Source organism: Lepidochelys olivacea (genome assembly GCF_965140295.1).
Source record: "Lepidochelys olivacea isolate rLepOli2 genome assembly, chromosome: 18".
Lineage (NCBI taxonomy): Eukaryota > Metazoa > Chordata > Testudines > Cheloniidae > Lepidochelys > Lepidochelys olivacea.
In genome coordinates, this window is record NC_140428.1 from 15,868,749 (window position 1) to 15,896,502 (window position 27,754).

The following is a 27,754-nucleotide window of genomic DNA, read 5'->3' on the forward strand; positions in this document are numbered from 1 at the left end:
GCCAGCACAGCGTGGGCCTCGCTTTCTAACTCGGAGAGGCTCTTTCAAGAGCACATGGCAGCGTCACTGCCCGCAGGTCCTGTTACATGGCGCAGTTCCTGCCTGACGTGCTATTTTCTTGCACTGGAGCCTGGAGATCCAGGAGTTATAATGTGACTCCCCATCCCCAGTGTCTCCAGCACAGAAGCTGCAGGGTAAGAGCCTTTCCTACCCTTCTCCCTCCTGGACCTAGCAGAGCAGTCTCAGGGCCACCGCAGTTCCCCTGGACACTGGCGTCCCTGTACTGTGGCCAGGTTTTCAAATGCACTCAGATCGGCTGGGAACCAGTGGCCCGATTTTTGAATGATCTCAGCATGCTGGGTGCATGGTGAGTGGAAGGAGCAGAGCAGATTAAAAACTTCCCCAAGGTACAAACTTTGCCTTGTCCTTGAACAGTATGCAGCCACCACCAAGCATTTTAAACAAAGAACAGGGAAAGAGACAACTTGGAGACGTCTTCCCCCAAAATATTTCCCCAAGCTCTACACCCCCTTTCCTGGGGAAGGCTTGATAATAATCCTCACCAATTGGTACAGGTGAACACAGACCCAAACCCTTGGATCTTAAGAACAATGAAAAATCAATCAGGTTCTTAAAAGAAAAATTTTAGTTAAAGAAAAGGTAAAAGAATCACCTCTGTAATATCAGGATGGTAAATACCTTACAGGGTAATCAGATTCTAAACATAGAGAATCCCTCCAGGCAAAACCTTAAGTTACAAAAAGACACAAAAACAGGAATATACATTCCCTCCAGCACAGCTTATTTTACCAGCCGTTAAACAAAAGAAAATCTAACACATTTTCTAACTAGATTACTTACTAATTTAACAGGAGTTAGAAGGCTTGCATTTCTGATCTGTTCCCTGCAAAAGCATCACACAGACAGACGGAACCCTTGTTTCCCCCTCTCCAGATTTGAAATTATCTTGTCCCCTCATTGGTCATTTTGGGTCAGGTGCCAGCGAGGTTACCTTAGCTTCTTAACCCTTTACAGGTGAAAGGATTTTGCCTCTGGCCGGGAGGGATTTTATAGCACTGTATACAGAAAAGTGGTTACCCTTCCCTTTATATTTATGACACATCACCCCAGAGCTGGGGCTTCCAGCATTGCTCCCAGGCCCCAGTGCAACCTCTGGGGTGTAGGATGCTCTTCAGTGCGCCATGTCCAATGCCTCCTCTCCCAAGGCCCTGTCTCCAAACCAACCACTATAGTCACACAGTGCTCTCCTGCCCCCCTTAAAAACACGCTCAGGTGACTATGCCCACAAAGTCAGGTGCAGGGGCAGCCTTGCGGTGGCAGGCAAAGCTCCCAGGTTCGAGGGGCTCAGGCCTGGGGCGCACTTGTGCACGTATGCGCATTTTGTGCTGCAACGTGGTGCCAAGGAGAAAACTTTTCCGCCAGAAATAAAGGCCAGTAGGTAGAAAAAGCCTGTCCAGATTTCCAGCGGGGGCACACGATGGGTCCACCACTTCTTTTCATAGCCTGGGCTCACGTGTTGTGTTGGCATCTCTACTGTCTCCTTCATCAGAGGGGACTGAACTTTGCTTGATCCTAGTTATACCTTTGAATTCTTCTTGGGTTCATATTTCACTGGAGTTTGGCCAAATGATCTAAACCCTTCAGATCTGCAGCAGTGCCTGCATGCCTCACAGCAGAACACAAAGTTAATCTTGATGCAAACCCCCTGTTAATACAACACCAGGTCCAAGGAAATGAAAGATAGGGTACAAAAGGAGCTGGAGAGGAAAGTCTGCCCCAAGCAAGTTTCCAGAGAGATTTTGCTTTAATTCACAGCTCTTTCTTTTCACATAGATACAACGGGCAACATTATCCCCAGAATGAGTTTGCATCAATGTCCCAATAATTCTGACCACTCCCACACCTTAAGGACCATGGGTCCAATTCATTCCCTGGTGGTACTTCATTGAGCCAGAGAGATTCAGGTGTGCCTGATCTCCACCCACTGCACCTGAGGCAGGGGATAGAGGTGGCTTTGTCAAATTTTTGCTCCCCCACCATCCCAGAGACAGCTGGAAGATAATTCAGCCCCTGGTGCAAGCTAGAGCAGCCTCCAAGCTGCTCTAACTTGTGCCAGCTGAAACAGCTTCCTAGTGCTTGTGGGCCCCTACGGCCACCCATGCTCCAGGGATAGTGCCTTTTTACAAGAGAAGGCCAGGAATATGCTGGGAATGCTGAGTGGGAAGGGTCCAAAATTCAGCCCACAAGAAGGCTGCTCGCTTCCCTTCTGAGGTCCTTATAAACTGAAATGAAAAGGTGAGGTTAGCTGAAAGGGTGATTTCCGTGGTTTGCGGTGAATCAGAGGCATTCAGTCCCCTTTGACCCTGTTATCAGCATGGTGATTTTCAGGCAAAGGGCTGGAATGGCTCACTCTGCTGTTTGACATGACTGAGACGGTCTCCTTCGAGATCAGTGTCTGCAGCAAGCCTGGGCAGACCAGAACACGAACAGCTGCTGCTGCATCCCCGTTCCCATGACAACCCTGAACAGGGTATCTGAGGTCTTGGATAGGCTTCTTATCTGCCACAAGGTTACAGAGATTGGCAGGGAAGGGAATGGGGAAGGAAAAATGGGGTGATGAAGGGCTGTGAAAGAGAGACAATAAGAGAGTGGAGGGAAGAGATGAGTAGAACACAGGGGAGAGGAATTAGTCCCGCAGGGGTAGGGGGAGATGTTGGGTGCTGGTCTGTTGAACATCACAAAGTCCAGGCGTTTCTAAGGGATGGTTCATTACAGACATGCCAGGGTGGATGCTTCATTCCTTCTGTGCTGTAGGGCTGGAGAGGTATTTGTGTCCTTCCCCCATTCGGTGTCTGCACCGTTAGGGTCGGCCAGGCCCCAGTCTCTGTGCATTGTGGGGGATGATGGAGTTTAGAAGACGACAAGGAGAAACTGGCCCTCGTCAGAACACAGCCGGGGGTTAGACGTGTGTGTTCTGCTTGGTTTTACATTGCTGCCTGTTTTACGGCATCTCTCACATTGTGAGAGCCGCCTAGGGCTGCAGATTGGACATGGGTTGGGGGGGAGCTTGACATTTTCAGAGACGTGGACGTAGAGCTCTTCACCCCTCCCGCCCATACCCACACCGCAACTGGAAAGGAAAGGTCAGCGCGCCAAGATGGATGGTTTAAACTCCCAGACGCTTCCCTGATCTCCAAGGAGAAAGGCTCAGGCGGGGAAAGCGCGAGCGGAAACATGGGGCTGGGGATGCGGAAATGTGCCGGCAGTAGCTTCCACAGAGAGACTTTCCACTGAGCTCACCTCAGATGCCTCCTTGCTTAGGCTCTACCTCCTTAGGGGCATTTTCAGGGATCAAGAGACGCCAAACTCAGCTGAGAACAAGGGGGAGGGAGTGTCCCTTCATCGCAGGTCTCCCTACATGGGGCTGGCATGGCTTAGACAAGTCAGTGAGCCCTCCTCCGAGGGCTGGGGCAGTACTAGAGGGATGTTTATGGGAAAGAAGCAAGTAGTGGGCAGGGACTCAAGAGGCCCAGTGCGGGGGAAAGGGAATTCCCTCTGACCCAGACAGAGCGGGCTCTGGACAATCGAGGAGCGGTGGGAAGCTGGAAATGAGTTTGGTGATCTGCATCCAATCCACAGGAGACAGGTCCGTCATCCAAAATCCACCCTCCAAACTGCTCTGCCCTCACTCCCCTCCATTCTTGCGGGCAGTTTTAGAAGAGAGGCCAAGGGTTGAATGGGTTATGGAAACTGAATGCCCCACCCAACCCCTAGAGAGGGCCCTGCCAGGTCAGGACAGAGGTATTTGCACCAGAGGCCAGGGCAAAGCTTGCCACTGCCTGAGCTTGGTCTGTGAGTAATCAGAGGATATTGGCCTTCAGGGCGTCTTTCTGCAACACTAGGATTTCTGTGTCTCTCCTGCTCCCAGGGACATAGTGTCCATACAGAGACCAGCCTTAGAGATGCTGGACAAAGGTATGAATGCTGCTGTCTAAGGCCTAGTCTGTACTAGAAAATTAAAGCAGCTTACCTATGTTGCTCAGAGGCGTGAAAAATCCCCCTCCCCCGGGAGGGGCATAGTTAAGCCGACCTAGCCCCCCAGCATAGACAGCGCTAGGTCAATGGAAGAATTCTTCTGCCAACCTAGCTACTGCCTCTCGTGGAGCATCTACCCTGGGAGGAGAAGCCCTCCCGTCTGCGTAGGTAGAGTCTACACTGAAGCGCTGACACAGGGATCTGTTTCGCTCCCTTTCTGCCCACCCCCAAGGGACTATTTTAAGGAGGAGGAACACGCTGCTCAGTTTTCCCTTCGTAACTAAGTCGCTGGGCCCCAGCCTGCCTATTTTGTCCTTCTCTTAATTTCCATGTGAAGTCATTAAAAGAGCCGGACTGTGGAAATTCACATTGATCCTTCCACTGGTCAGGGGAAGGCACTCCCTCGATGACTCATTCCAGCCTCAAAGGGAATGCATCTGGGGCATGCACTGAGAAATAAATCCCAGTCGGTTGTCAGGGAAACTTTGCGGGGTGGTGGTGAAACACTTGTGTTCAGTAAACAGATGCCGTTTCCCATGTCAGGGGTTTGCATGTCTGACAAGCCAATAAGATAGCTGGGTCAGGAAGGGAATGGGTCAAACACAGGTGGGTGGGTGGTGGGATCTCGCCTTCCTATCGATCCATCCATTTCCTACACAAACCTCTTCTTTCCAGCGGTCTGTTGCCATACACACCCCTCTAACAGTTGTTGTGCTCGTGTCTTTCCTAACAAGACTCCCATGCATTGTCCATGCCCATCTCTCCCACTCTGACCTTTCCCTGTTCACAGCCTTTCACCACCAGCCCCTATGTCGCCACCACACGGATACGAGGCACCGGCGCCAGGAGGCCCTCTTTGCTGTTTTGTCAGGACGTGGACGCTCCCCAGCCACGGGATGGCCTCCAACACATGGCTCCAGGCAGGTGCCTGGGTCAGCCGGAGACCAGCTCTGTCCTGAGATCCTCCTCGGGCAGCCGGAGCCCTGGGGATCAGGGTAAGTGACATCCAGCAGGTTGCTATGAAGAGCACTCTAACCAGTCTGTCTGTGCACCTCCCACCAGAGCACCTTGCGGCCTGTATTGGTAAATTAGGAAACGTTGGTCAAATCTTAAAGAGGCCAGGGGCAAAACTGCTGCCCCAACACGCCCCCGCCTGGCTGAATATGGAATTGCACCACTTCTTGCCTCAGTTCCCCCTCCCTTTCTTTTGGCCTACTCCAGCCAGAAGAGGGTCCTAGCCCTTCAGCCAGACCATTTTACAGAGTCTAGCCCCTTTTGGGACCACAGTATCCTTGACTAAAGTCCAGCAGAAATGTAAACAAAACAAACCTTCAGCCCGGCTGGGCTCAGCTGGCCTTCTCCTCTTCACAAGTACGTCTCATCCTCTACCGTTTGCCCCTATGCCTTGTCCAGGCTCCTGGGCATTCAACAACCCCACTGTCTGGGCTGACAAACTCAGGGCTTTAGGCAGGTTCCAGTTACTTAAGGCCCTGGTCTCCAAGCAGGCTTCCAGCTCACCCCTGGAGTAGCTGCTCCGCTCTGTTTCCTCAGGCTGCTTCCCAGAGAGAGGGTCTCCTCTCTCCCGATGGGCATTCCCAGGCCCCAGCGCTTTATGAGGGAAAACAAAATCCCAGCAAAAACAACCCCAGCTCCCCTCCAGCTGGGCTTTATCCCTAATCAGGCCTGGCGCCACCTCCTGGTGCCCACAGCCTGGTTAACTGGCTTCTCAAGCCCATATTACCCCTTTCACAGCATGTGTGGGGTAAACCAAACTTTGTTTCACTCACTGGACCAGATCCGCAGCTGTAATAATTCCACTGACTGTTGATGGAGCCATGCCAATGTACCCCAGACAGCCCACCATTTCCGTTGTAACCCTGTTCTTGGGAGCCCAGCATTGTGTGGGTTCCAGAGAGATGGCCCGAGAAAGGGGATGACAGCGTGGGAGGCCGTCCGTGGCGTGGCCATTCTATTAGGGGTGTCGTAGACACCCAGGGCGGTGTGTTTGTTGGCAGTGATCTCCAGGTTGCCAGCCCTCCAGGATTGTCCTGGAGAGGCTCCAGGAATGGGAGTAATCTTTAATTAAAGATCATATTGTGCGATGAAAACTCCAGGAATATGTCCAACCAGAATTGGCAATTCTGACACCAGGGAGGTGGATGAAAGGTGTGTCACTGTTCCCATTAAAGGTTGGTGACACCTTTTACATTTGTTCTCCAGGAACAGCAGTTTATTTTAAAGCACCCGACGAGCGTCACTCACCCTTGGCAATGTTCTGGCCCCTTTCTGCATCTCCAAGTATCCCAGCATGCATTGCAAAGCGGCTAATGCTCCCCCATGAACGGCCAGGCCTACGACTGCACTTGGCCTGATGCAGCCCCGTGGGGGCTGTACACTGCAACCTTCAACCACTCTCCTCTTTTGCAGTCTGCAAAGACGCCCGGTCACTTGTATGAAGATGGAACATTGCATGCTGGGATAGGTAGTTTCCAGAAGAGACATCCCCCTCCTTCATGTTGTTAATTATTACTTATTGTTTTGCACTTAGGGTGGCCAACTTTCTAACAGCACAAAACCAAACACCCTCTCCCCACCCCTTCCCTGAGTCCCCGCCCACCTCTCACTACATTCCCCCTCCCTTGGTGGCTCGCTCTCCCCCACCCTCCCTCACTTTTACTGGGTGGGGGCAGGGGTTTGGGGTCCAGGAGGGGGTGAGGGCCCTGGCCGGGGGTGCAGGCTCTGGGGTGGGGCTAGGGATGAGCGATTTGGGGTGCAAGAGGGGGCTTCAGGCTGGGGGGTGGGACCGAGGGATTCGGAGTGTGGAAGGGGGCTGCAGATTGAGGCAGGGGGTTTGGGTGCAGGAGGGGGTACGGGCTCTGGGCTGGGGGTGCGGGCATGCATGGTTTTGGGTGCAGGAGGAGGCTCCGGGTTGGGGGGGGCTCAGTGCTGGGGCAGGGTGTTGGGGCTCGGGGTCAGGGTGCGGGTTTACCTCAGGTGGCTCCCAGTCAGTAGCGCAGCAGGAGTAAGGCAGGCTCCCTGCCTGTCATAGCACCGCGCTGCACCACAGAAGTGGCCAGCAGCAAGTCCGGCTCCTAGGCGGGGGGGCCAGGAGGCTCTGCGCGCTGCTTTTGCCCGCAGGCAGTGCCCCACCCCCCCCCAGCTCCCACTGGCTGGGGTTCCCAGCCAATGGGAGTGCAGAGCCGGTGCTCGGGGCTGGGGCAGCGTGCGGAGCCCCTCAACCCTCCCGCCTAGGAGCCGGACTTGCTGGCTGCTTCCGGGGCTTAGCACGGTGCCAGGACATGTAGGGACTAGTCTGCCTTAGCCCTGCTGCACCGCCAACCGGACTTTTAATGGCACGGTCAGTGGTGCTGACTGTAGCCACCAGAGTCCGTTTTCAACCTGGCATGCTGGTCAAAACCCGGACACCCTGGCAACCCTATTTGCACTGCTATCGTGTCTTTCATCCAAGGATCAAAAAGTGCTTTACAAACACGAATGAAGACTCATAAAGACCCGGGAAAATGGTATAATCCCCATTTAACACTGGGGGAAACTGAGACACCAGGCAGTTAGGTCACTTACCCAACGTCACACCATGAGTCATTTGCTGTCAGATACAAAATACAGGAACCCACTGACATCAGTGGGTGTAACTGGGAGCAGAATTTGACCCAAAGTGTCCTGACAGTCAATCCTGGGTTCTAACTCCTACTCTGGTATGTTGTCAAAGTAGCCCTCATTTGGGAAGCTCCTTGGCACACCAGTGACAGCAGAGGATGGGAGGTGGCCTTGCCCTTCACTGTGATGCTAATTCATTATGTGCCTGTTGCTTGCCTGCAGAATCTGCCCAGCACCCTTCCTTTGCCTTTGAAACAGAGACTTCGTCAGACTGCGATCCCCAAGAGCTTGATCTCAGCTCCACCACGTGGTCCCCGCGCTCCCCCAGGGCCATCTGCAAGGCAGTGGTGAAGGGGTTAAGGAGTAATGAGCCTGTCCAGTGGGAAATCACCTTTGACATCCGGCCCCTGTTCCAAGACAGAGAGAGCTGTGAGAATGGCGAAGGGGATCTGTGGAACGAGACCTTCCACCACTTGGCGGCAAAGTCCATCATCCGGGATTTCGAGCAGCTGGCCGAGAAGGAATGTGAAATCGAACACGGTAATGCCAGCGTCCTTGCCAGCCAGCCTCAGTGAGAATGGAGGGCCAGATTCCCAGAGCTGGTGTAAACCATTGCAGCTGCAGTAGCCTCAATTATACCACATCAATTTACGGCAGCTGGGGATGTGGCCCTCAGTGTTATCACGTGTTAACGCAAGGTCACCTGGTGAAGATGCACTGTGGCCACGTGTTGATGCTCCATGTGACGATCTGAGGAGAGTCTCCCAAAGCTGGCCTCATGCCCTCTGCGCTTTTCTCCAGCTCACCTAATTGCTCATTAAATATCCCTGTTGCATGTTAGCACGCTCCTTCTCCTCGCCCTCTCACCGTTTCCCACACTCCCCTGCTTCCCACATAGGGAGGCTAGTTATATTTTTAGAGGGTTAGTCACGTTGAGTCGTGAGCCCAAATCAAATGCTTTTTAGTCCTTTTGAGAACCAAAACACAACACCTGCTGTTCAGCCCCCTCCGCCATGGAGTCCCAATTCTCAGGGCCTGGCTTTGAATGGAACATCAAACGGTTCCGTTCAAAGAAGGATCCAGAAGTTTAGGCTCTACTAGGAATCTAGCCCTGATTATCACTCCTTGCGGAGCTGTTTGGACATGTCTCTGAACAAGTCTGTGAATTAGCCAAACCTCCTGGGCTGGGGATCTCTTGATCACAAGTCCCCTTGTGATATTTCTGCTATTTCCCAGTTCTGGCACAGACAGAAGTGCAGAGAACTGTTTGTTCCCCTCTTTGAATGTCACTGTTTCTGCCTCCAGTCCTGGCCCAGAAGTGCAAAGGCTTCTGCCATGAAAATGAATGGGCTGGGAAAGGAAAACTGAGCTGGGAAAGGAAACCGACAGGTCTGAGCCTGTTCGGCTGCGGATTGATTTTCAGGTGTTGCTTCAGTGGCTGGGGAGGGTTATTTTTTCTTTGCCTATTCATCGGTGGGAGTTAGAGAGCCAAATTCTGCTCCGATTCAAACCCATTGAACTCTGGGGACGTGCATGGGCACAGAATTGGTCTGAAAACACACTCTCCCAAAGACATATGAACCAAAAAGGCATCATTGGGGTAACTTCCACTGATTTCAAAGGACTTACACCAGAGATGAATTCAACCCTCAGGAGTTAATAAGGAGGCGGCCTTTGGCACTGTAGAATAAGAGACAGTGAGATGGGAGAGAGGGCTGGGGGGACACAGGATTAGGAGCCAGCGTACAATGCTGAGCTCTGCAGCTAGCAATGTCCTCTACTGTAGGCTGGTAGCATCTCTCCGCTCTTCATCCCTTTCTTGAAGTAACCCAGGGATGAAAATGTCATGGAGAAGTAAAATCAAAGGCATGCATTAAGAAACAAGGAGAGAATTGCTAGCCAGCCTTGAAAGGGACACACATGCTGACGAGGAAAGGAGGAGAAGATGCTATTATTTAGATGGGAGCTGGGTATGCATGGGCAGCTACTGCAGAGTGGATTCTCTGCGGGTGCGCTGGGTTGTGGCTGGGCATGGCATAGTTGCTCCTCTCTGTCCAGCACCCCCTATTCTTGGTCACTCTGGTCCCGTGAGCTCTGCCTCCTTTCGTGACTCCATCCCCCAACCAGGTCACACTTTAGTCCCATCCCTGCTGGGTATCAGAAAGTCCAACAAATAAAACTTCAGGGTGCTTACAAAAGATTTTCTGCCTCGACTGGAGGCCCTGTGGTCCTTAAATCCATTTTTGTCTCAAAACTCCTTATCCTGTGTCATCCAGGGCTGCACACCACCTTCCCAGTGATGAGCAGGGGAACCCAGGCCCCCCCATTACACTGGGTTCCAGTCCAGGGTCCCTATAATCAGCTGTCAAAGGCTGCTCTGTCAGACACCATGCTGCTGCCTCCCTGGGCTTGTACTGACTGCAGCTGGTCTCTCCCACTGCCCCCCAAAGTTCACCCTTCTTTCAGGGCCAGGACTCGCACAACTGTCCCCTGGAATCCCCCCAGACATCCCAAACCAAAAGTACAACTTAACCCAACTTCTGCTCTCCTTGGGCTTAACCTTCCACCCCTCCCCAGTTAAATGCCTCCCAGGGCTCTCTTCCCAGACATCCAGATCCTGCCCTGGTATCAGGACTCATCACCAGAGCTTGCTCCTACTCTCTCCTGGCCTCCTGCCAGACTTGTCTAATCACAAGAGGATCCCAGTGTCAACTCCTCCCCCGGGCTTCCTCCTTGACCCTCCCAGCCTCTCCATGGTCTCGCCCAGTGATACTCAAGATGGCGGCTCACAGGCCCCACACCGCTCTTTAACGTGTCTCCTGCGGCTCTTTGCAGCCCATGATATTAAAACACCGGGTGCTTTTACTATGTTATTAACCAATTAAGTTATCAACTTGCACTAAGTTATTAACTTATTTGCCGTGAGAATAATATACATGTCTATAAAAAGCAAAATATTTCCCCTGTCATACTGTTTAAATCTGACTAGAACGTATAGTAAATGAAACAATGAACTCACATGACTGGGGCTCTTTTGGGCTTATCACTAATTTGACTCCTGAACCGCCATGGTCTGAGCATTGCTGCTCTAGTCCCAGAGAGTGATTGCAGAGTTCCTCCCTGCAGCCCCCTTCTAAGCTTAATTTCCCTTCTTTATAGTCACCACCCAGCTCCTTCCCCAGCTGGGCTTCATTTTTAATTAAGCCTGGGCCATCCCTTCCCCCCCACTGCATCCAGGTAGCGTATTAGCCTCTCAGATCCACATTAACCTTTTCATCGCTTGTGTGGGGTACACACCCCATAAGAGGAGCACAGCTGAAGCTGGGTTGGGCTGCTAATTGGAAGCATGTGAGGCTTGACACCTCTAGGCTTGGCCTGTTGACTCAAGTGGGGATGGTTTGTTTCACGGTGGCTTGGTTTGTTGGTGGGCTCAGAGGGGGGTGTTTTACGGCAATGCATTGTGGCACATCACTTTCTAGTGGTGCGGTACGGATGGATACGAAAACATTCAAAGGCTTTTGAAAGGCACTGGTACCAACTGGTGCCAGCCCCAGCAAGCGCTGACTGTGATCCCATCTGTGCTACGGTGGCAAAGAAACATCGGGCAATCCAAAGGGTCCCAGTGCCTCAGATCACTGGGATCCTTGAGTTAAGACCCAATGGCTCAACATTAAGGTACAGAAGAGCTGGCAGCTTGACTGAGCACATCGGTCAGAGCTGGCTGTCTCCCTAAAGGTGAATCAGCACTTCCAGACAGCCTGCCTTGCTTCTTGAATACAAGCTGGGATGGGGTCTTTGAGGGCACACAGCGAGAATGGGTTTCCAAGGCACTAAACCAGAGGAAAGAGGGAGAATGAGCAGCGTAGGAGAATCTAATGGACGGCCCCTCGCACCGAAGCAATCTCTCTCCTTCTTTCCCTAGGCCGTTCCCCTGTTCTCAGCTCTGTCCCACCTGGGAGGAAGCCCCAAACTGGCCGAGTACCTGGAGTGCTTCTCTCTGGGCTGTACTATTGGGCTTACTATTTTTTTTGCTTGACTTCAGCGCTCGGGTGCTGGATGACGGCCCTGGAGTATGCAGTGTCTGGCCCTGGAGAATGGCACTATCTAGTCAGCCACCAAATAGGACTACGGCTTGCAGCAGCCACAGAAATTTCCGCATGCTTCCCCATGCCACTGTGCCTTGATCCTGCCCCAGAGAGACCACAGCTCTGGGAAAAGGGATATGCCAGTCCCCACGGTCAGTTCAGTCCTGGGTGTCTTTGCTGAGAGTGCCAGTGAGGAGGTCAAGGAGTATAGGTGGCTTTTGTGATCTAGGTCCTGGGAGAGGGTCTGAGCCCACAATACTCATGGATCGTAACCTGACATCTCTCACCCAACAGGGGCTGGGAGGCGGTACCAGATAAATGCCGTCCAAACCAGCAAAGTCTGCAATGTCATCAGCAAGTACACGGCCTTTGTCCCGGTGGACCTGAGCACCAGTGGCTACCTGCCAACCGTGGTCGAATATGTCAGTGCAGGTAACAGGACACCAGCACAGCGTCGTTACTGGGCTGAGGCTGGCACGCATCCCACACTCCCTGCTAATTTCCCATTGCATAGGAGTGTGAGGGGCCAGCCTGGGGGTGTCATAGGGGAAACGTGGTTCAGACAGCACCTCAGAGCTTGGGCAGGGGGAAAAAATCAGGCCTCTCAATGTAGGTAACAACAACAAATCCATTCTCTTCTGTGAGCTTCAGGGCAGCTGGGCTCTGGATCTCCAGCTGCTCCTTCAGTGTAGGTTTCCATGGTCTTCATGTGTCCATAGAACTAAGAGGTTCTTAGCCTTGGGCTATGGTTGAGCTCTCCAGCATTGGAGCCCAAGAGTATGGCTGCCCAACTTGGAGGCCAGGGGCTTTCCTCTCCACCACACAGTCCTGACTGACCACAGCCAGCTTGGGGCCTGGAGGTGAAGGGGTCTCTCAGCCTGGGCTGTTCTGAAGGCCCACAGCCTATGACAAAGGGGTCCTTGCAGCAGGAAAGGGGGTGTGCTTGGTTGGTGAGCAAGTAGGGTGACCAGATGGCAACCGTGAAAAATCGGCACAGGGGGTGGGGGATAATAGGCACCTATGTAAGATAAAGCCCCAAATATTGGGACTGTCCCTATAAATCGGGACATCTGGTCACCCTATGAGCAGGAGTGTGACGAATGTACTTCTCTTGGGAGCCTGTGGCCAGTTAGGGGAGTGGTGGGCTCTCAGAGGACTCCAGGCTCTTAACCACAGAGTGAGTGCTACAGAAGCGGCCTACTGATGAGGAAGGAGTTCCTAGGCCAGACAGGAGTACAGCAGCCAGTCCCAGGGCGAAGGAGGGGCGCCATTGGTAGGCCTGGATGCCATGAAGTGACTGATTTCACCCAATTCACTTTATTGTCATTGTGTTTGTCTGTCCCTTGGGAACGGTAATGCTGGGAATTCCCTTTGTTCATGTCAAGGGCCAGCGTCCAAACAAGGTGGCCAGAGGAGCTCAGGCTCAGGAAGCAGAAGGCACCGAGTCTTCTCCGTTGGACTCGGACGCACCCAGTCAACTTGCGGCCAGGATGGAGCAGATGATGGATTTTACAGCATGCGTAAGATTGCAGCCCTTCTGGGGCACAGTACTGTAATCATTGAGTAGAACCCGTGGGTATGATCTTACAAAGGATGGACACTGACACATGCTATGAGCCCTCTCTATTTTTTGCCTCTGGTCAGTTTTCTTCTTCTGGCCCTTTCTTTAGAACTGATGCCTGTTTCTTGAAGGGCAGTAGCAGCAGAGAGTTTAACTCCTGTAAGCAATGACAGCATTTTCAGGATGAAATCCTGACCCTAGTGAAGCCAGTGGGAGTTTTGCCATTTACTGCAATTGGGCCAGGATTTCACCCCAGGAATCTGTAATCAGAGCAGCACCAGACCAACACAAACTGTGAGTTATGATGCCCTGGCTAGCTCCAGGGTAGATGAAGGCAGTCCATCTAGGCTAAACCCCACCTGCTATAGAATTGTCTCTGTCTTTCCTATGGCCAAGATGACCGCTCTCTGGAGAGGAATATACTCAGCTACTGTCATATGAAAGGTCTGATGAGGAACAAAGCATGTGGTCTGGACAGCTAACCATGTTTCTGGCTGGAATCTATCTCTTGAAACAGAAAATAACGAGAAAATAACTTATTCTGAAACTCTCAGATCACGAGAAGTAACTCTTGCTGATGCTCTGAAGTTAACTGGCAGCCACAACACAGGGGACACGAGGGGCTGAGCCTGCTCTAATTAGAGACTAGGGGACTTCAGACACTTGACTGTCTGTAAATCTCCTACTAATGAAGATAAGTTAGGTTGGACTTTGTCTCATGCAGTCATGACTGCTGCTGACTTAAAATGATCTTCTCAGTCAGGGACAAGGAGAGAGCTGGAATTCATGGTTGTGTGGAAAGTAACTGTGCTGAAAAATACGTTCTATCTCTCAGAATACATCTAGAATCAGCTGAGCTAGGTCTCTGCAGAGGGCTTGTCCAGGGGGTCGCACAATAGTGTTTTGAACTAGCTATACATCCAGCTGTTGTTATACTGTAATGCAGGTATTTCTATAATCAGCCCCTGAAAGGGAAGAGTGGCCATTTACCAGCTTCTCTTATATGTATTGAAACATAAAAATAAATACAAACAACAGGCAGGCTGGATCCTTAGCTGTGGAAACAGGCTTAGCTTTATTGAAGTAAATGGAGAAAACCGTTCAAAGTTATTCGCATCAATTACACTCCAGTGATTTACACGTGTATACGCAGGTACGTTGGATCTGCCTATCTGGAACAGACCAATGGTCCATCTAATCCTGTATCCTCTCTGTGGCCCTGGGCAGTACCAGATCGTCCAGAGGAGGGTATAACCTCCCCACAATGCACCAAATTGTGCATCCTCTACCACTGTGGAGGAGATGGATTCTCCCTGACACCTACTAATAATCTATTTATTCTCTGAACTGTGAGGATTGTCATCTCTAGTCATTTCTGCCCTAGCTAGAGGGACCCACAGATGCTGTTTGGAATCGTACAATTGAACCCCTAATCCTTGCTGAATGTTACTGCAGTATTTGGTTCCACAGTTTCCTGTGGTAGTGAGTTTCACAGTCTGAAGTTGATGGTCTTTAAAATTGGGTTGTCACTTTTCCTAGCTGGCATCCCCACACCTTATCAATGAAAGACCCTTCCATAATGGCTGCAGCTGAGTCCAGCCCATCCCCTTGCCCAGTGCCTTGAGACTGGATGCCTCAGTATCCCAGTATGCCCAGTGTTCAGAGTTGTCATTTGACCAGGTTTTGGCCCCTCCATAAAGGCTTCAGAAATCTGCCACACCAGCCCTTGTTTGCTCTAGGTTCAGCTCCATGCCCCCTGCACTCCCTAAAGATTAGACCTCAGCACCACTCATATTATCAGACTTGCTAAATAATCCAGTGGGCATGACAGCTTCTTTCGAAGCTACCCAGCTTCTCAGGGGTAATTTGACCTGAAAAACTCAGTGATCAGCACTTGATCATTAGTGCTGTCCCAGTGTGTACTCCAGGTTCCCTGGCAACACAGGGGAGATACGGGTTGCATTGGGAGGATGAGCACAACAGCTTGGCTACTAAACATTTCTGAGACACTGAAAGTTTTCCATCACCGAGAGCAAGAGAGAGAGGAGGAAATCTCTGGCTAAAAGAGAGAAAAACGCCGTTAAAGAAAATTTAAAAAGTCAACCAGGTGCAGGCAATAGCATGTCTGATGATGCTGTAACTTGCTTCCCATTTTCTTTACGTGCTCAGATAAATCACATTTCTCAAAACCCACTGGGTTTATTTCAGAGTTTGAGGCTTATAAATTCTAGATTTTTTTCCTGGAATGAAAAAAATACAGACTGTCTTCGAATGCGCATTCCTGTAGCATCTTCCATTCCAGCATTCCTGAGCAGTTTCCAAACCTTAAACCACTTAGCATTCTGGAAAATGGGATTGTCCCCATTTTACAGAAGAGGAAACTGATGTTTATGACTTGCCCAAGGTCAAATAGTGACTCATTGGTAGAGATGGGAGTAGGAATGACTCCTGCTCTGCTCCAGGTTCTAGGCCACACTCTCTTCCTGGATTAGAGTAGACTAGAATAAAGGTCACGAGAGCCTGATTGATGAATTCAGATCTGCAGAGGGACACAGCAATGTCTGACCCTTTGGGAGTCCCCTTTTAAAAGGTTAAATAGCCTCAGGTGCTCACACCTTTCAGGTCAGTAAGACAGTACAGCCAGCTCCACCGAGACGTGTTAGAATGCATCTTCCGGGGTTGGAATTTCCTCCCCTTTGCCTCTAGAGCTCTGGTTGTCCTAAGCAGGCTGAGGTCAATTGAAGGAACCCATCAGGCGCCATGAAGAGAAAGTAGATGTGGCAGAGGTGCAGAGGGACTGTGGATGATGAAACAAATAGTGATGGCGACGCAGTGGTGATGGGTGAGCTGGAGGTTGCGATGGGTTGGGAAGCAGTGATCTCTGTTCAGGATTAGGGTTTGGTAAAGGCGGAAGAGGGGCCCAAGGATGCTGAATGTGGTTGTGATGGGGCGTCTGCCCCACACTGGTGGAGAAAGGGTTAAAAGCAGCCCTGGGGAGGCTGTGCAGGAGACAGCCAATCAGTGAGGGGCTTCAAGGAGCAGCCAATCAGGGCAGAGCAGGCCCAAATATAAAGAGAGCTGCAGGGCAGAGGAGTCAGTTCCCTCTGGGAGTCCAGGGAGACAGGACTGGATTGCTGAGGGGTGCTCCAGCCTGACTGGCTGAAAGCCTGGATACAGGGGCAGAGAAGGTGCTAGGGCTATGGGGAAGTGGCCTAGGGAAACGGACAGAGTGTGGCTACAGCCTAGAGGGTCCCTGGTCAGGACCCGGAGTAATGGGTGGGCCTGGGTCTCCCCACCCACACTTGCCACTGAGGGGAGAGGCCAGTGAAGGGCTGCAGTTTGCCACTGAGGGGAGTGGCTAGAACCTTGGGCTGCAGTTGGCCACAGAGGCGAGTGGCTGGACAGAGGACTGCTGCTCCCCCAGAAGGAATGGGGCACAGCTGGAGGGCTGTGTCCTGATCTTGAGGCGACACGGGTCCAGAGCAGAAGTGATGGCAGGCGAGACACCACCGGAGGAGAGCGCTCTGCGAAAAGACTGAGCTAATTTCCAGAATAACCAGCAGGAGGCCCCATGACGGAACCGTTACAGTGGTCAATAGAATGGTCACACTGTGTAATCCTGACATGGCGCTTTCCCTCTCCAAAGCTCAGTGTAGCCACGGCACTGGCTTTGATTTGGAGACTGGTGTCGAAGGTAGCTACATCCTCAGCTAGTGTAAGTCAGCAGAGCTCCATTGAAACCAATGCTGCTACCCAGTGTGTGCCAGCGGAAGGTCTGGCGAAGCCATGGCAACCAGGAGGAGGAGGGAGATGGTACAGTGTGTTGTGGTGCCCAGGGTGACGAACAAGCTGGCAGACAGACAGACAAGTAGTGCTGGCGGTTACGGAGGAGGATGGTCACGCCTAGGGCGAGGGGGCCGGTTGTGACACTCACTCCGAGGCCAGGGTGATGCTGACATGTGGTAATGATGTGGAGAAGGGTGATGTGGCCATTGTGCTTCTGCTGTTGCAGATGAGAACAGCCTGTCGCCCGGCAGTGCACCTGCCTCTTCCGGCTGGGAGCGCTACAGTGTCCAGGAAGGTAAGAGCAAGACATGCACAGGGTTTCTCAAGGTCGCCGTGGCACCAGTTCCTCCAACTGAGGTTTCAAGTTGAGCTGAAAAGTTTTTTTAAACCTGTCGGATCGGAGTTCTCTGCTTCTCCTGCCATAGCTGGTCACAGCCAATGGCAGGGCGACGTCTTTCTGCGCTGAGCCAGGGGTTGTGAACCTCCAGTTGTTAGAGAGAGCTCAGGTGTGGGCAGCTCCGTGCCTGAGGAAATGATTTTCAGCTATTGTGTTTTAAAATGTATTAGCTGGTAAATCTGGTGCCTGCCCATGACTTTGGCTGGTGATTTGGGCTCTTAACTGAATTATTTAGAAGTACTTTGGCCAACGTATTTTTTTAAACACTGGTGCCTAAAATTAGAGCCCTAAATCCATATTTAGGCAGCTAAATCAGTACTCTGGTTTCTAGAGGTGCTAAGCCCTCAGCATCTCCCAGACAGCCTTTTTTGAACGGTGGATAAATCTCATTATCTCCGTTAGACACATGGGGACATAGAGGCAGAGAGATGAAGTAACTTGTCTAAGGTCAAAAAGCAATTTAGTATCCAAGCCAGGAGCCCACCTCCAGCCAGTGGTCCCTGAACTCTCTGATTAACTCTTCCTTGATGCCAGATGTTTCCTTACTTCAGCCTTGGCTCTGTATTTCTCTCCAGCTTCGCTGCAGAGTCCGTCTGCTCCCTCTGCTCACTCCCAGAAGTCGATCGATACCCTTTTTTCTGCCAGGTAAGGTGCAGCAGAGCATTTTCTGACTCAATGAGACCTCCTGACCCCAGGATGGAGTATTCCATTGCTCAGTGTTTTCTCCTGGGTGTGGGTTTGACAAAAGGGGCCCACATGAGGGAAAGTCTGTCAGCTGTTTGGGGGTGTGTCCACATCAGGCAGATGGGCAGCTGGTTACACTGTAGAAACGGGAATTTTGCTCTGCAGCCCACTCTTGCTTTGATACTGTGACACTCGTTGGCTGGTGTACTGGGCCAGGCAGACAGCTTGTGAGCCAGGCTTAGTGACAATTAGCCAACACATTGAGCCTGATGATCAGCAAACAGCCAACCAAACTGCCTCTTTTTTATTCTTTATTTTAAATGTATCATGCAAATTTGGTGCTTGTAAAGGGAAGTACTGGGCCAGAGTCTCTCTGTGCTACCGATGCAGCCTGTTGAAATCTGGTGTCACCGCGAGGAGGATTTGGTCTGTGTAGGTTCTAGTCTAGACACTGCCATCACATGGCAGCAGCAAAACAAGCTTCTTCAGATTGCCCCACCAGGGCTCCCTAACTCTGACTTGGAAGGACCACCAGGGAGGGGAGTTCAGGCTTGGTCAGTGGCCTGGGTCTCTCTGCTGAGAGGGGTGAGTAGTGCCAAGTGTGGGGTGGACATCTGCCCACAGATCCCCAAATTCATGTCACGTTGGCCCGTGACCAGCCAAAAGATAGGAACATTTTGCAGTTGCTATTTAGCTAGGCTGGATTTGAACCAGGGACTTCGCGATTAAACACTCTAGACTACTCCATGCCCCTGAGCCATCCAGGGAGGGGAAGGTGGGTATAGCGCCACGTCATCTGGTATGGGGAAATTGTGCAAGTCTAGGCCTATTGAAATCCAAGGGGACAGAGGCTCCTAAGTCACGTAGGCATTTTTGACCCCAAAAAAATATCCTTCTAAATTTTCCCCACTTCTAATGACTTCAAGAGAGGAGGGATCAAGGCAAAATACCCCCTCTCTTCCCCACCTACCTACAGACTCATCACACTCTCTTCTAGCTACCTCCCTGACTCCTTGCCTTGAAAACCCCTGTCAGAGTCCCTGAGTCACATGGCTCCTCTGGAAAGTGACAGGAAAAGGATCAGGACTCAGGGGGTCCTATGTTTTTGACAAGCTGAAGCATTAACTTCTGGGCCACTCAGAAATGATGGTCCCAGTCTGATCTTTTGGAGAGTCTAACAGGAGATGTTCCTGGATGGAATTTGCATTCCTATGGGCATATGCTAGCTTGAGGAGACTTATCTGTGCGGAGTGGGGAGAATTTCCAATGCCAGAGGCCAGGCTACGTTACAGTCTAGCGCAGAAGAGAAAGGGGAGAGGTGGTTGTCTATTGTATGGGAAGCCAGTTGAATTGATGTCTCGCAGCCAGACCGAGCATATGTATCTCTGACAGCTGCGTTACCGCATGATTTAGTGTAGGGTGCTGTGTGTCAGTTACTGGGAATGCTGAAAGGTGATTGGTTAGTGGGAGGCAATGAGTCCGAGAGGCAAGTATGTAAATGCCTTCTTTGTTACGTCTGTCCTGATGCAGATTGACCCTTCATAAAACAAGACTGCTGACTCGAGCAGCCAAAGGTTTCATGAGTAAATCCCCAAGTCGGATGAATGAACCCAGCTCTGACAGCAGCAATGAAAACATTGACTACCTACCCCTGGTAAGCAACCAAACCAGACCTTAGGCTCATATAACTGGGATGACAGGAGGTGGCAGGGGCTCTGAAAGCATTTGCTCAAGCTCTTCTCTGATCAGTGGGCCCCCAACTCCCATCCCAAAATCCCCCAGTTGGTGAAGCTGGAAAACTTCCCAAAACTGGTAGGGGCAGAAGAGGCTAAAGCAGAGACCACTGCACTGCGTGGAAAGGGGTAAAATGTGGCCCAGCTGGGGCCACCTCTCCCTCCCCCAGCAACCTTTTGGACCCTGAACTGTGGAGAGGAACCCCCCCTACTTTGCGGGCATGAGGGCCAGGTGGTGCCTCTCCTGTCAACCTGGAGCCCTGGGCGCAAATGGGGTGGACTCTTGGTGGGCAGGTTGCTCCAAAGCCCTGGCTGTGCACAGAGAATGCACTCTTCCCCAGGGCCTTACCTCAGCACCTCCCTAAGGAAGTGTTATCCCTCTCCACAGGTGTCTCTGCAGTTGGCCTGCGGTGCCTTCCTGCTGAACCCAGCGTTCTGCCACGCAATCAGCATTCCCATGGAGAAGCTGAAGTGGACGTCTCCATTCACCTGCCACCGGATGGCTCTGAGCCCCTCCGCCAGCTCCTACAATACTAAGAAGTCAGGCCTGCCTCGAGAACCCAAGAGCCCTGGAGGCAGCTGGCAGCTGCTGGCACCGAACGACGTTCCCAGAGAGAGCTTCTCAGACAGAGACTTCACTCCCAGTGCAACGCTGAACGGCTATGGTGAGAGTACGGGAGACGCAGGCCGGCCTCGCCACTTCTCTGGCAGCGCAGTGGAAAGCCTGTCAAAGGCCCTGAAAGCTGAGAACGAACTCTCACCCCCTGCCATCACCATCCGCCGCTTCTCCTCCCCTGAGAGCACCCAGTCCCCTCGGGAGCCGCAGAGTGACAGCGGCAGAGGCTCCGAGTTGGACAGCTCCGAGTTGCAGTCCCTGCTCTTTGACATTGAGCTGCATCAGTGGGCTGAACCGGAGGGGATGCTCTGGGCCACAGCAGTCGCCCTGGCCTGGCTGGAGCACAGCTCAGCCTCCTACTTCATCGAGTGGGAGCTGGTGGCTGCCAAGGCCAGCATGTGGCTGAATGAGCAGGAGTTCCCGGAGGGCCGTAGCCCGGGGACCGTCAAGGCCGCAGCCCGGCAGCTGTTTGTTTTGCTCAGGCACTGGGACGAAAACCTTGAGTTCAACTTGTTGTGCTACAACCCCAACAATGTGTAGGAAGGGGGAGTGTGAAAGGGGGGAGTCAGGCAGTCATCTGAGAGAGCTCCTGGGGTACTGGGACTGGTCCTTAAAGAAACACAGCCTAATGGCTAAGCTCTACCACTACAGTGCCATGCTATGTACCTTTATTAGAACAAGCCTTTCTGCGGGCCAGAAAATAATCAAGGTCATTCAAACCCCAGCACTAAACAATCATTATTCTTGTTGTATAAGCAGGGTATGATTCACCTGTAGCACTCACTGCTGCAGGATGTTAAGGCCAATATCTAAACGAAAGGATTATTCAGTTCTGTGACTAGGAATAGCATCTCCAGGTACACAAGATACTGGGCACCTTCCTTTCAGGCTGGGTGTCATCTGATCCCCCGCACCAGTCCCAGAAAGAGAATCCCAAATCTTCATTCAACCCTCCCACGCTTCGCCATCCAGCCAAGCCATTCCCCTTTCCCCCAGTCCCCATCAATCCTGCATTCATCTTTTCACACAGAGCATTTCCAGCTGTGATTCATCGTTCCCCGGCCTCCATCTAGACTGCGTTATCATGAAGATTAACATGTGTCTCGTCTCAGGAATTTGTGTTCGAGCAGCCACTCTGCCTCATGGGTCAAGGTTATTGGAAATCCAGACTGCGGCCAAGCAGCTTAAGATGAAACAGCAACACTGGGGAAAACCATGGAATGAATTGCCAGGTCCTCCCAGATCACTCATTCTCTACAGTTGTGAATTTGGACTGGGATTTTCAAAAGGAGCCTACAGGATATAAACATCCAGATCCTATTGAAATCCCAAGTGGGTGTATACCTCCCTTAGGCATCTTTGGATATTCTGGCCTTGGTTTCAGGGACAGTCTGTCAGCTGTGAACCAACCTGTAAATGTGCCCTAGAATCTTTTGCATGCAGAGCGGGGGTAGGCCGGGGCCAGACTGCATAGCCAGCGAGCAGCCGGAGGAATGCAGGAGGTGGATTAAAGCAAATCTATTCCCCAGGCACTTTCGGGCACAGCGTAGCAGAGCTAGTAGAATGCACCTTGGATTAGAGCAGTTAAAGCTTTTCAGTCCCCATCAGTGCATTGAGTACATTCCCAGGAGGCTGTCCTTCTAGAGGGAGAGGCTGTATCAGTGATTTAGAGTATTATATTTGATCTGAACCAGAAGGTCTGGCCAACAGTCCTACGTTTTCTAGCCCATGCCACTTTGCCCAGTGGCTTTGAAGCTTGTGTTCTTACACTTCGATTTTTCTGACCCTCATGCAAAACAGTCTGCTGTCCCACTGAAAGCGTCTGCTAGCCATGCTTGTGGGTCAGGGGTTTGGTGGAGCTCGCTTGCCGTTGACTTTTTTCCCCCTTTCCCCGGCAGACTGAGTGTCACTTTCTTGTGCCCACTGCAGACTTGTTGCATGACCTTTCATCATAGCTTCCCTCTCATAACGCCCCTCTTGAGCGTATGGGCAAAGCTAAGCGCTGCCCAGCATTTGTCTCTTGCCTGTCTTTTGAACTGCTTGAATTCCATCCTCCTTCCTTGAGTCTCGCTGCTGAATTTGTTTCCATTCTCGCAGTGCTGTGTTTTGACTTGACTGCCATACCCCAGCTCAGCATGTGACAGCTGATAGCAAATTGTATTGACAGACCCTTTTTTGAGTGTAATTACTCAGCGGGAACCATTCTGAATCAGTTATTCATAGTGGAAGGCAACTTTAATCCAGAGACTTCAGTTCTCAGCAGCGTCACCAGAACCGGTCCCATTAACTCTTGTTAATACCACTTTGGCTGACAATTGTCAGAAGCATATTAATTAAATGAAATACATTACAACCTCCTTAGTTCAGAATAGATTGAAAATTAAAGACCGGATTCTGCCCGCGGGCCCAGCAATAGGACTCACTGAAATCAATGGGCGTTTGGACACATGTATCCAAGGGCAGAATGTGACCCATGACAAACCAATCAGCGCAACTTGCTTGCCCTAATAAATGTGCAAACAACTGTGGCTGTCTCATCGGTGGGGACAGATGGTGAATGCATCCTCATTCCCATGCAGAAAAGTGGGTGATGCCCTAACATCAGGGCATCTCCTGCATTCAAATTTTAGGCTGCCATTCAGGAAAACATCCCTATTCAGGCCAATGCTTAAGCATGTGTTTAACTGGGTCTCACTGAAGTCAACAGAACATAAGCACCTACTTCTGTATATCTGGCCCATAGCCATTAGCTGCTCCCTGGCTACAGAGAGTTGGAGGTCTTGGGTGAAAGAAAGCTAAAGATTTGAGGTTGATGGGTGAGGAATGGAGCTGGTTGAAATTTATCGACCCAGACACTTTCCGCTGGAAAACCTGGTTTAGTTGAAGTTGACATTTTGGAGGGAAAATGTTGATTTCAATGAATTTGTGATTTTTTTTTTTCCTGACAGGAAAATTCTAAAAATAATTTAGTTTCAGCTTCAAATTTTGTTTTATTTTTGGTCCCAGGAAACTGACCAATTTCACTTTCCCTTTTCAGTTTTTGGTTCTTCTGCCCCCCCCCCTCCAATTTTTATCCCTCTCCCTTTTTTCCCATTGGAAGAAGGCAGGAGAGGTAAAAAGAATGTGAGAAAATGAGCTTTGTTTTGCAGCTGGAAATAATTAGAAAGCAGAAAGTGGGGCTTTCCCCCACTTCCTGTTGAAACCAAACCTTTCATTTGGAAATTTCCCATGGAAAATGGACATTTTGCAACCCAGACATACTCAGTGGGCATTTGTTGCAAGAAAGCTGCTGGTTTCTGACCAGCTCTTGTGAGAACAGCTTGCAGGGGGTCTGAGCTGCTTTTGTCACTAGAGCAGGTTACAAGAAACTCCCCATCCCTATTGCTGTCAAATCCAGGACAATTATGTCTTGTCCACTCAGGCAGTGGGAGTGTGTTCCAGTTCCAAACCTTTCCAGGGTCTTTCCTGGTCATGTTTCAAATGAGTCTCTGAACCTGCTGGAATCCCACACATGATCAGAAGGGCACCACGAGCCCAAGCATTACAGCAACCACCCTTGTGTCATTGGGTGATGTTTCTACTTCATCAAATGGGAGTGTCACATTCCCTTCCAGGCAGGTCAGCTGCTCCTCTTGTCTCAAGTACCATATCATGGAAGACAGCAAACTGAAGCTTACACATACAGCTAAGTGTTAGCCTGTTCCTTAACCATCTGGCCCTGTGATGTGGTATCAGTGTGCAAGGGCCCAGTTCCAGGCCATGTGATGTGAGTCTGAGTGCCTTTTGGTAGGTGGCATGTTTGTGAAGTGTTTTTGCAATGTCCTGTCCTCTCACCTCATGCCCCTATTCCCCTTGGCCAGCCCCAAGGCTCTGCTTTGTAAATACCAGAAGCATAAATCAATGCAAAACACCCCACAGTGTCTCCTTTGTACCATAGGGGAGAACCTGGCTCTCTCAGCAGACCTAGTGAAGCTAGTGGGTAAGGGAGGCCCAGACTAGAGGCCCTGAGTGGTACAGCCACACGGGCTGTGCACATGTGAAATGCAAAGGCGCTTAGGAGACGCATAGACCTGAGGCACAGGTCCTGGGGTGGTGTCACGACAGCTCTGTCTACAATGCTGCAGGAGCTTATTTCTATGCATTCAGGTCACTTTAGATGCTTCCAGGTTATGGGCTTTTCATGATCCTTTAAACCAGCTTTGCAGTTAGAGACTTTGCAGGAACTTCATATGTGAGTCACGTTCTAATTGCTCATTTTACACAGCTCAAGACCTCCACAGCGCATACAGACCTTGGAGGTGTAACCTCGCCACTCACCAGAATCCTCTTGATGCAAAACTATGGCCTGGGACATAGCATTCAGAATCTCCCAAGAGAATGCAAGCCTTGCTAACGGCAGCTAGAAACATGGCTGACGTATCCTATTGCACAGGGTGTGTTTGCTACAGCGTAGGAAGAACCATGGCCTGTTCAGAACAAAACAGTGAAACATGCACCTTCTGGAGCATGTTATGTAACAGCAGCGGCGTACGGTAACATAGGAACAGCCTTGATAAGCGTGGTTAGTGTGTCTTGGCTTTGCCCCGCAGCAGTTCTGGGAACCAATGCATCATGCCTGCGACTTTTGGCCCCACATAATTTGATGTTTATTGGCAGCCCTGAGAGGATAACAGCAGGCACTCCCACTGCTCTGTTCTCAGAGATGCTAGCAGTCTCAAACTGTCAGCTCAGCAGTTTTCAATCCATATGCCATCATTCAGAGGTCATTAACCCCAAGGGAAGGGGACCTTGAATTCAGCGCTCAGATAAGATATTATTTGGGGGTAATTAGGTGGGGTTTTTTTAAACCTACCCGCAAAACCTACCTCTCTCTTGCCTTTTTTCCAACTCACCACGCACACTGGCGCACACACCCACTTCTGGGCTGTTACTACAAAGATATTAGCAAAGCCTTGAATCAGCTTCACCATTGGGCCATGTATGAGGGACTTGACCCAGACCTCACCTTCACGGATTGACAATTAACCAAGCTGGTTCCAATCAGTTCTCCGAAAAAAAGACACTGAATCAGTGGAGATTTGAACCACTGCCCTTATGCAGCTTCCTGCCGCTTTAAGACTCAGTTCTGGTGACTTGAAACGACCTGCAGACATTTGAATATTCCCCCTTTACAGGTTCCTTAAGGCAAAAGGCTCACAATTTGGCCATCTAATGTCTAACTTTGGTATCAAACCTTCATACCAAGGTACCAACACAACAGCTTTAGCATGGACAGGACATGCTGTGGCCCTAGCTGTTGATTGTACATGTTGGGTGTGTTAAGGATAGCACTTCTCGTGGACGCTCAAGTGAGTGTTTAAACCCTGCATCACTTAATCCCTCACTGACTGCTGCCATGACGTCCCATAGCACAGCCTCTGGGTTTGATGTATGTTGCCTGGGCTGGCCACCAGAGGGTGACTTCATTTCACAGTCACCAAGATACCGCTTTCTATTTGGCTGTTAATAACAAGGTAAAGCATTAAAGGCATGACTCTCATCCTTAGCGTCTGGGCCGCTCTGCAGGTCAGAACCTTAGAGCAGTATATATGTCATGCTCTCCCCTGCAGCACCAAGGCCCAGCTCTGTAGATAAGCCAGCTCCCTCTACCCTGACGTCTGTTCAGCAGCGAAAGATCCTCCTGGATGGACTGTCTCTGGATGACAGGGTTAGCAGTATGATTCGTGCTTTCCCTGAATCTTTTACCTGACCCTTGGCATACAGTTGGCTGGCTGATTTCTATTTCCCATGTTGCAAATCCTTTTATCCAGTGTAAAAACCCATGACCATGCTGAAATACTTCACATTTAGCCAATGCTAAGGGCACCAGAGCCTTGTACAAACACTATCTCAGCCTCACAGTCCCCTGTACGAGGGGTAAGGATGATCTCCATTTTACAGGTGGAGAAACTGAGGCACAGAGGTTAAGTGACTTGCCTATGGTCACCTGAAAAGCCTGTGGCAGAGCCAGGAATAGAACCTGGGAGTCATGACTCCCAGCCTCCCTGCTCTAAACACTAGCAAACATGGCCTCACACACTGTAAGACAAGGTTGCAGTTCTCCAACCACCCTGTTGTCACCTGATCTTGGATTCAGTCCCTGGTGCCAGGGACGCATTGACCCCACACCTGTGCTCAAGCCAGAGCTCTCTGTCGCCGCACTGGTGCTGGTGAAGTGTGTGGTGTAATTTAGCTGTCAGTGTAACTGGGTGGCTTCATGCTGTCTGCTGTGGTTCGAGTGACATGGCTGGCGATTGTCCTCCGGATCCTCAAGTGCCTATGGACGTGACCTCACGCTCTCGCATACAAAGTGACTGTCCTCCCGTGACATTGTCCCGCTCATTGAAGACCTGTTGCCTTGCGCTCACTTTCCTGATATATAGCAACATCGCCTCGTTCAGTGAGCTTTGATTTTCATGTCGGGGGCTGGGGGGGGGGGAAGGGAGGGGGGGGGGAAGGAGGGAGGGAGGGAGGGAGGGGGAAATGCAGTGTTTCTGCTTCCGGCCTGTGGTTCAGGTTCCAGTTCGTTTGTCACTGGTGTAATCTCATTGATTGGGGTCTGTCATTCTGCAGTGTTCACAATGTCTCTGGGTGAGACAGCGAAGGTCTGTCGGCTGGTTCCTCGTGGCAGTTGCATTTTCTGTTACAGAAGCATGGTTATCCCAGTAAATCAAGGTTTGTTTGAACAGCCCAGCGCCCTCCTGAGTGCTTTGTTTCGCTGTGCTTCCCCCCCCCCCCAGTTCTATGGGATACCATCCTGTCCCCAGAGCCTCTCATTTAGAGCTGCTTGAATGGTTATCATTGAAAAGGGGGGGAGGGTTGAATGAAAAATGGATTTGCCAAGGAAATGAACCTTGTCACTTCATTCAACGCTTTCTGGGGTTTTTTTTTACAACACAACCCACATTGAAAAGTGAAACCGGACTTTGCCTGCACTGGGTCAGCACTTCCCCACTGCCAGCCAGCCTCGCTTTGCAAGAAATGAAGAACAGCCGTACTGGGTCAGACCAAAGGGCCATCTAGCCCAGTGTCCTGTCTTCCGCCAGTGGCCAGTACCAGGTGCCCCAAAGGGAAGGAACAGAAGAGGTCATCGTCAAGTGATTTGTAGCAGCAGAGAGGGCTCAGTGCATACTCAGTCAGCTCCCTGTAAGGGATTCATGCTCAGAGGAGCGGCTGCAG

The 27,754-nt window shown here is 51.1% G+C and overlaps 1 protein-coding gene across 1 annotated transcript in view; it reads left to right on the plus strand.

Moving 5' to 3' along the window:
- Positions 1-27,003, plus strand: part of VWA5B1 (von Willebrand factor A domain containing 5B1) — a 73,030-nt gene extending 46,027 nt beyond the window's left edge. The window contains exons 15-22 of the mRNA XM_084651694.1: positions 4,847-5,051; positions 7,897-8,214; positions 12,054-12,191; positions 13,145-13,279; positions 17,333-17,401; positions 18,079-18,148; positions 19,718-19,841; positions 20,309-27,003. Of these exons, the coding sequence (XP_084507820.1) occupies positions 4,847-5,051; positions 7,897-8,214; positions 12,054-12,191; positions 13,145-13,279; positions 17,333-17,401; positions 18,079-18,148; positions 19,718-19,841; positions 20,309-21,076 (1,827 nt within the window). The 3' untranslated portion in view covers positions 21,077-27,003. The remainder of the gene's footprint in view (positions 1-4,846; positions 5,052-7,896; positions 8,215-12,053; positions 12,192-13,144; positions 13,280-17,332; positions 17,402-18,078; positions 18,149-19,717; positions 19,842-20,308) is intronic.
- The last annotated feature ends 751 nt before the right edge of the window (positions 27,004-27,754 follow it).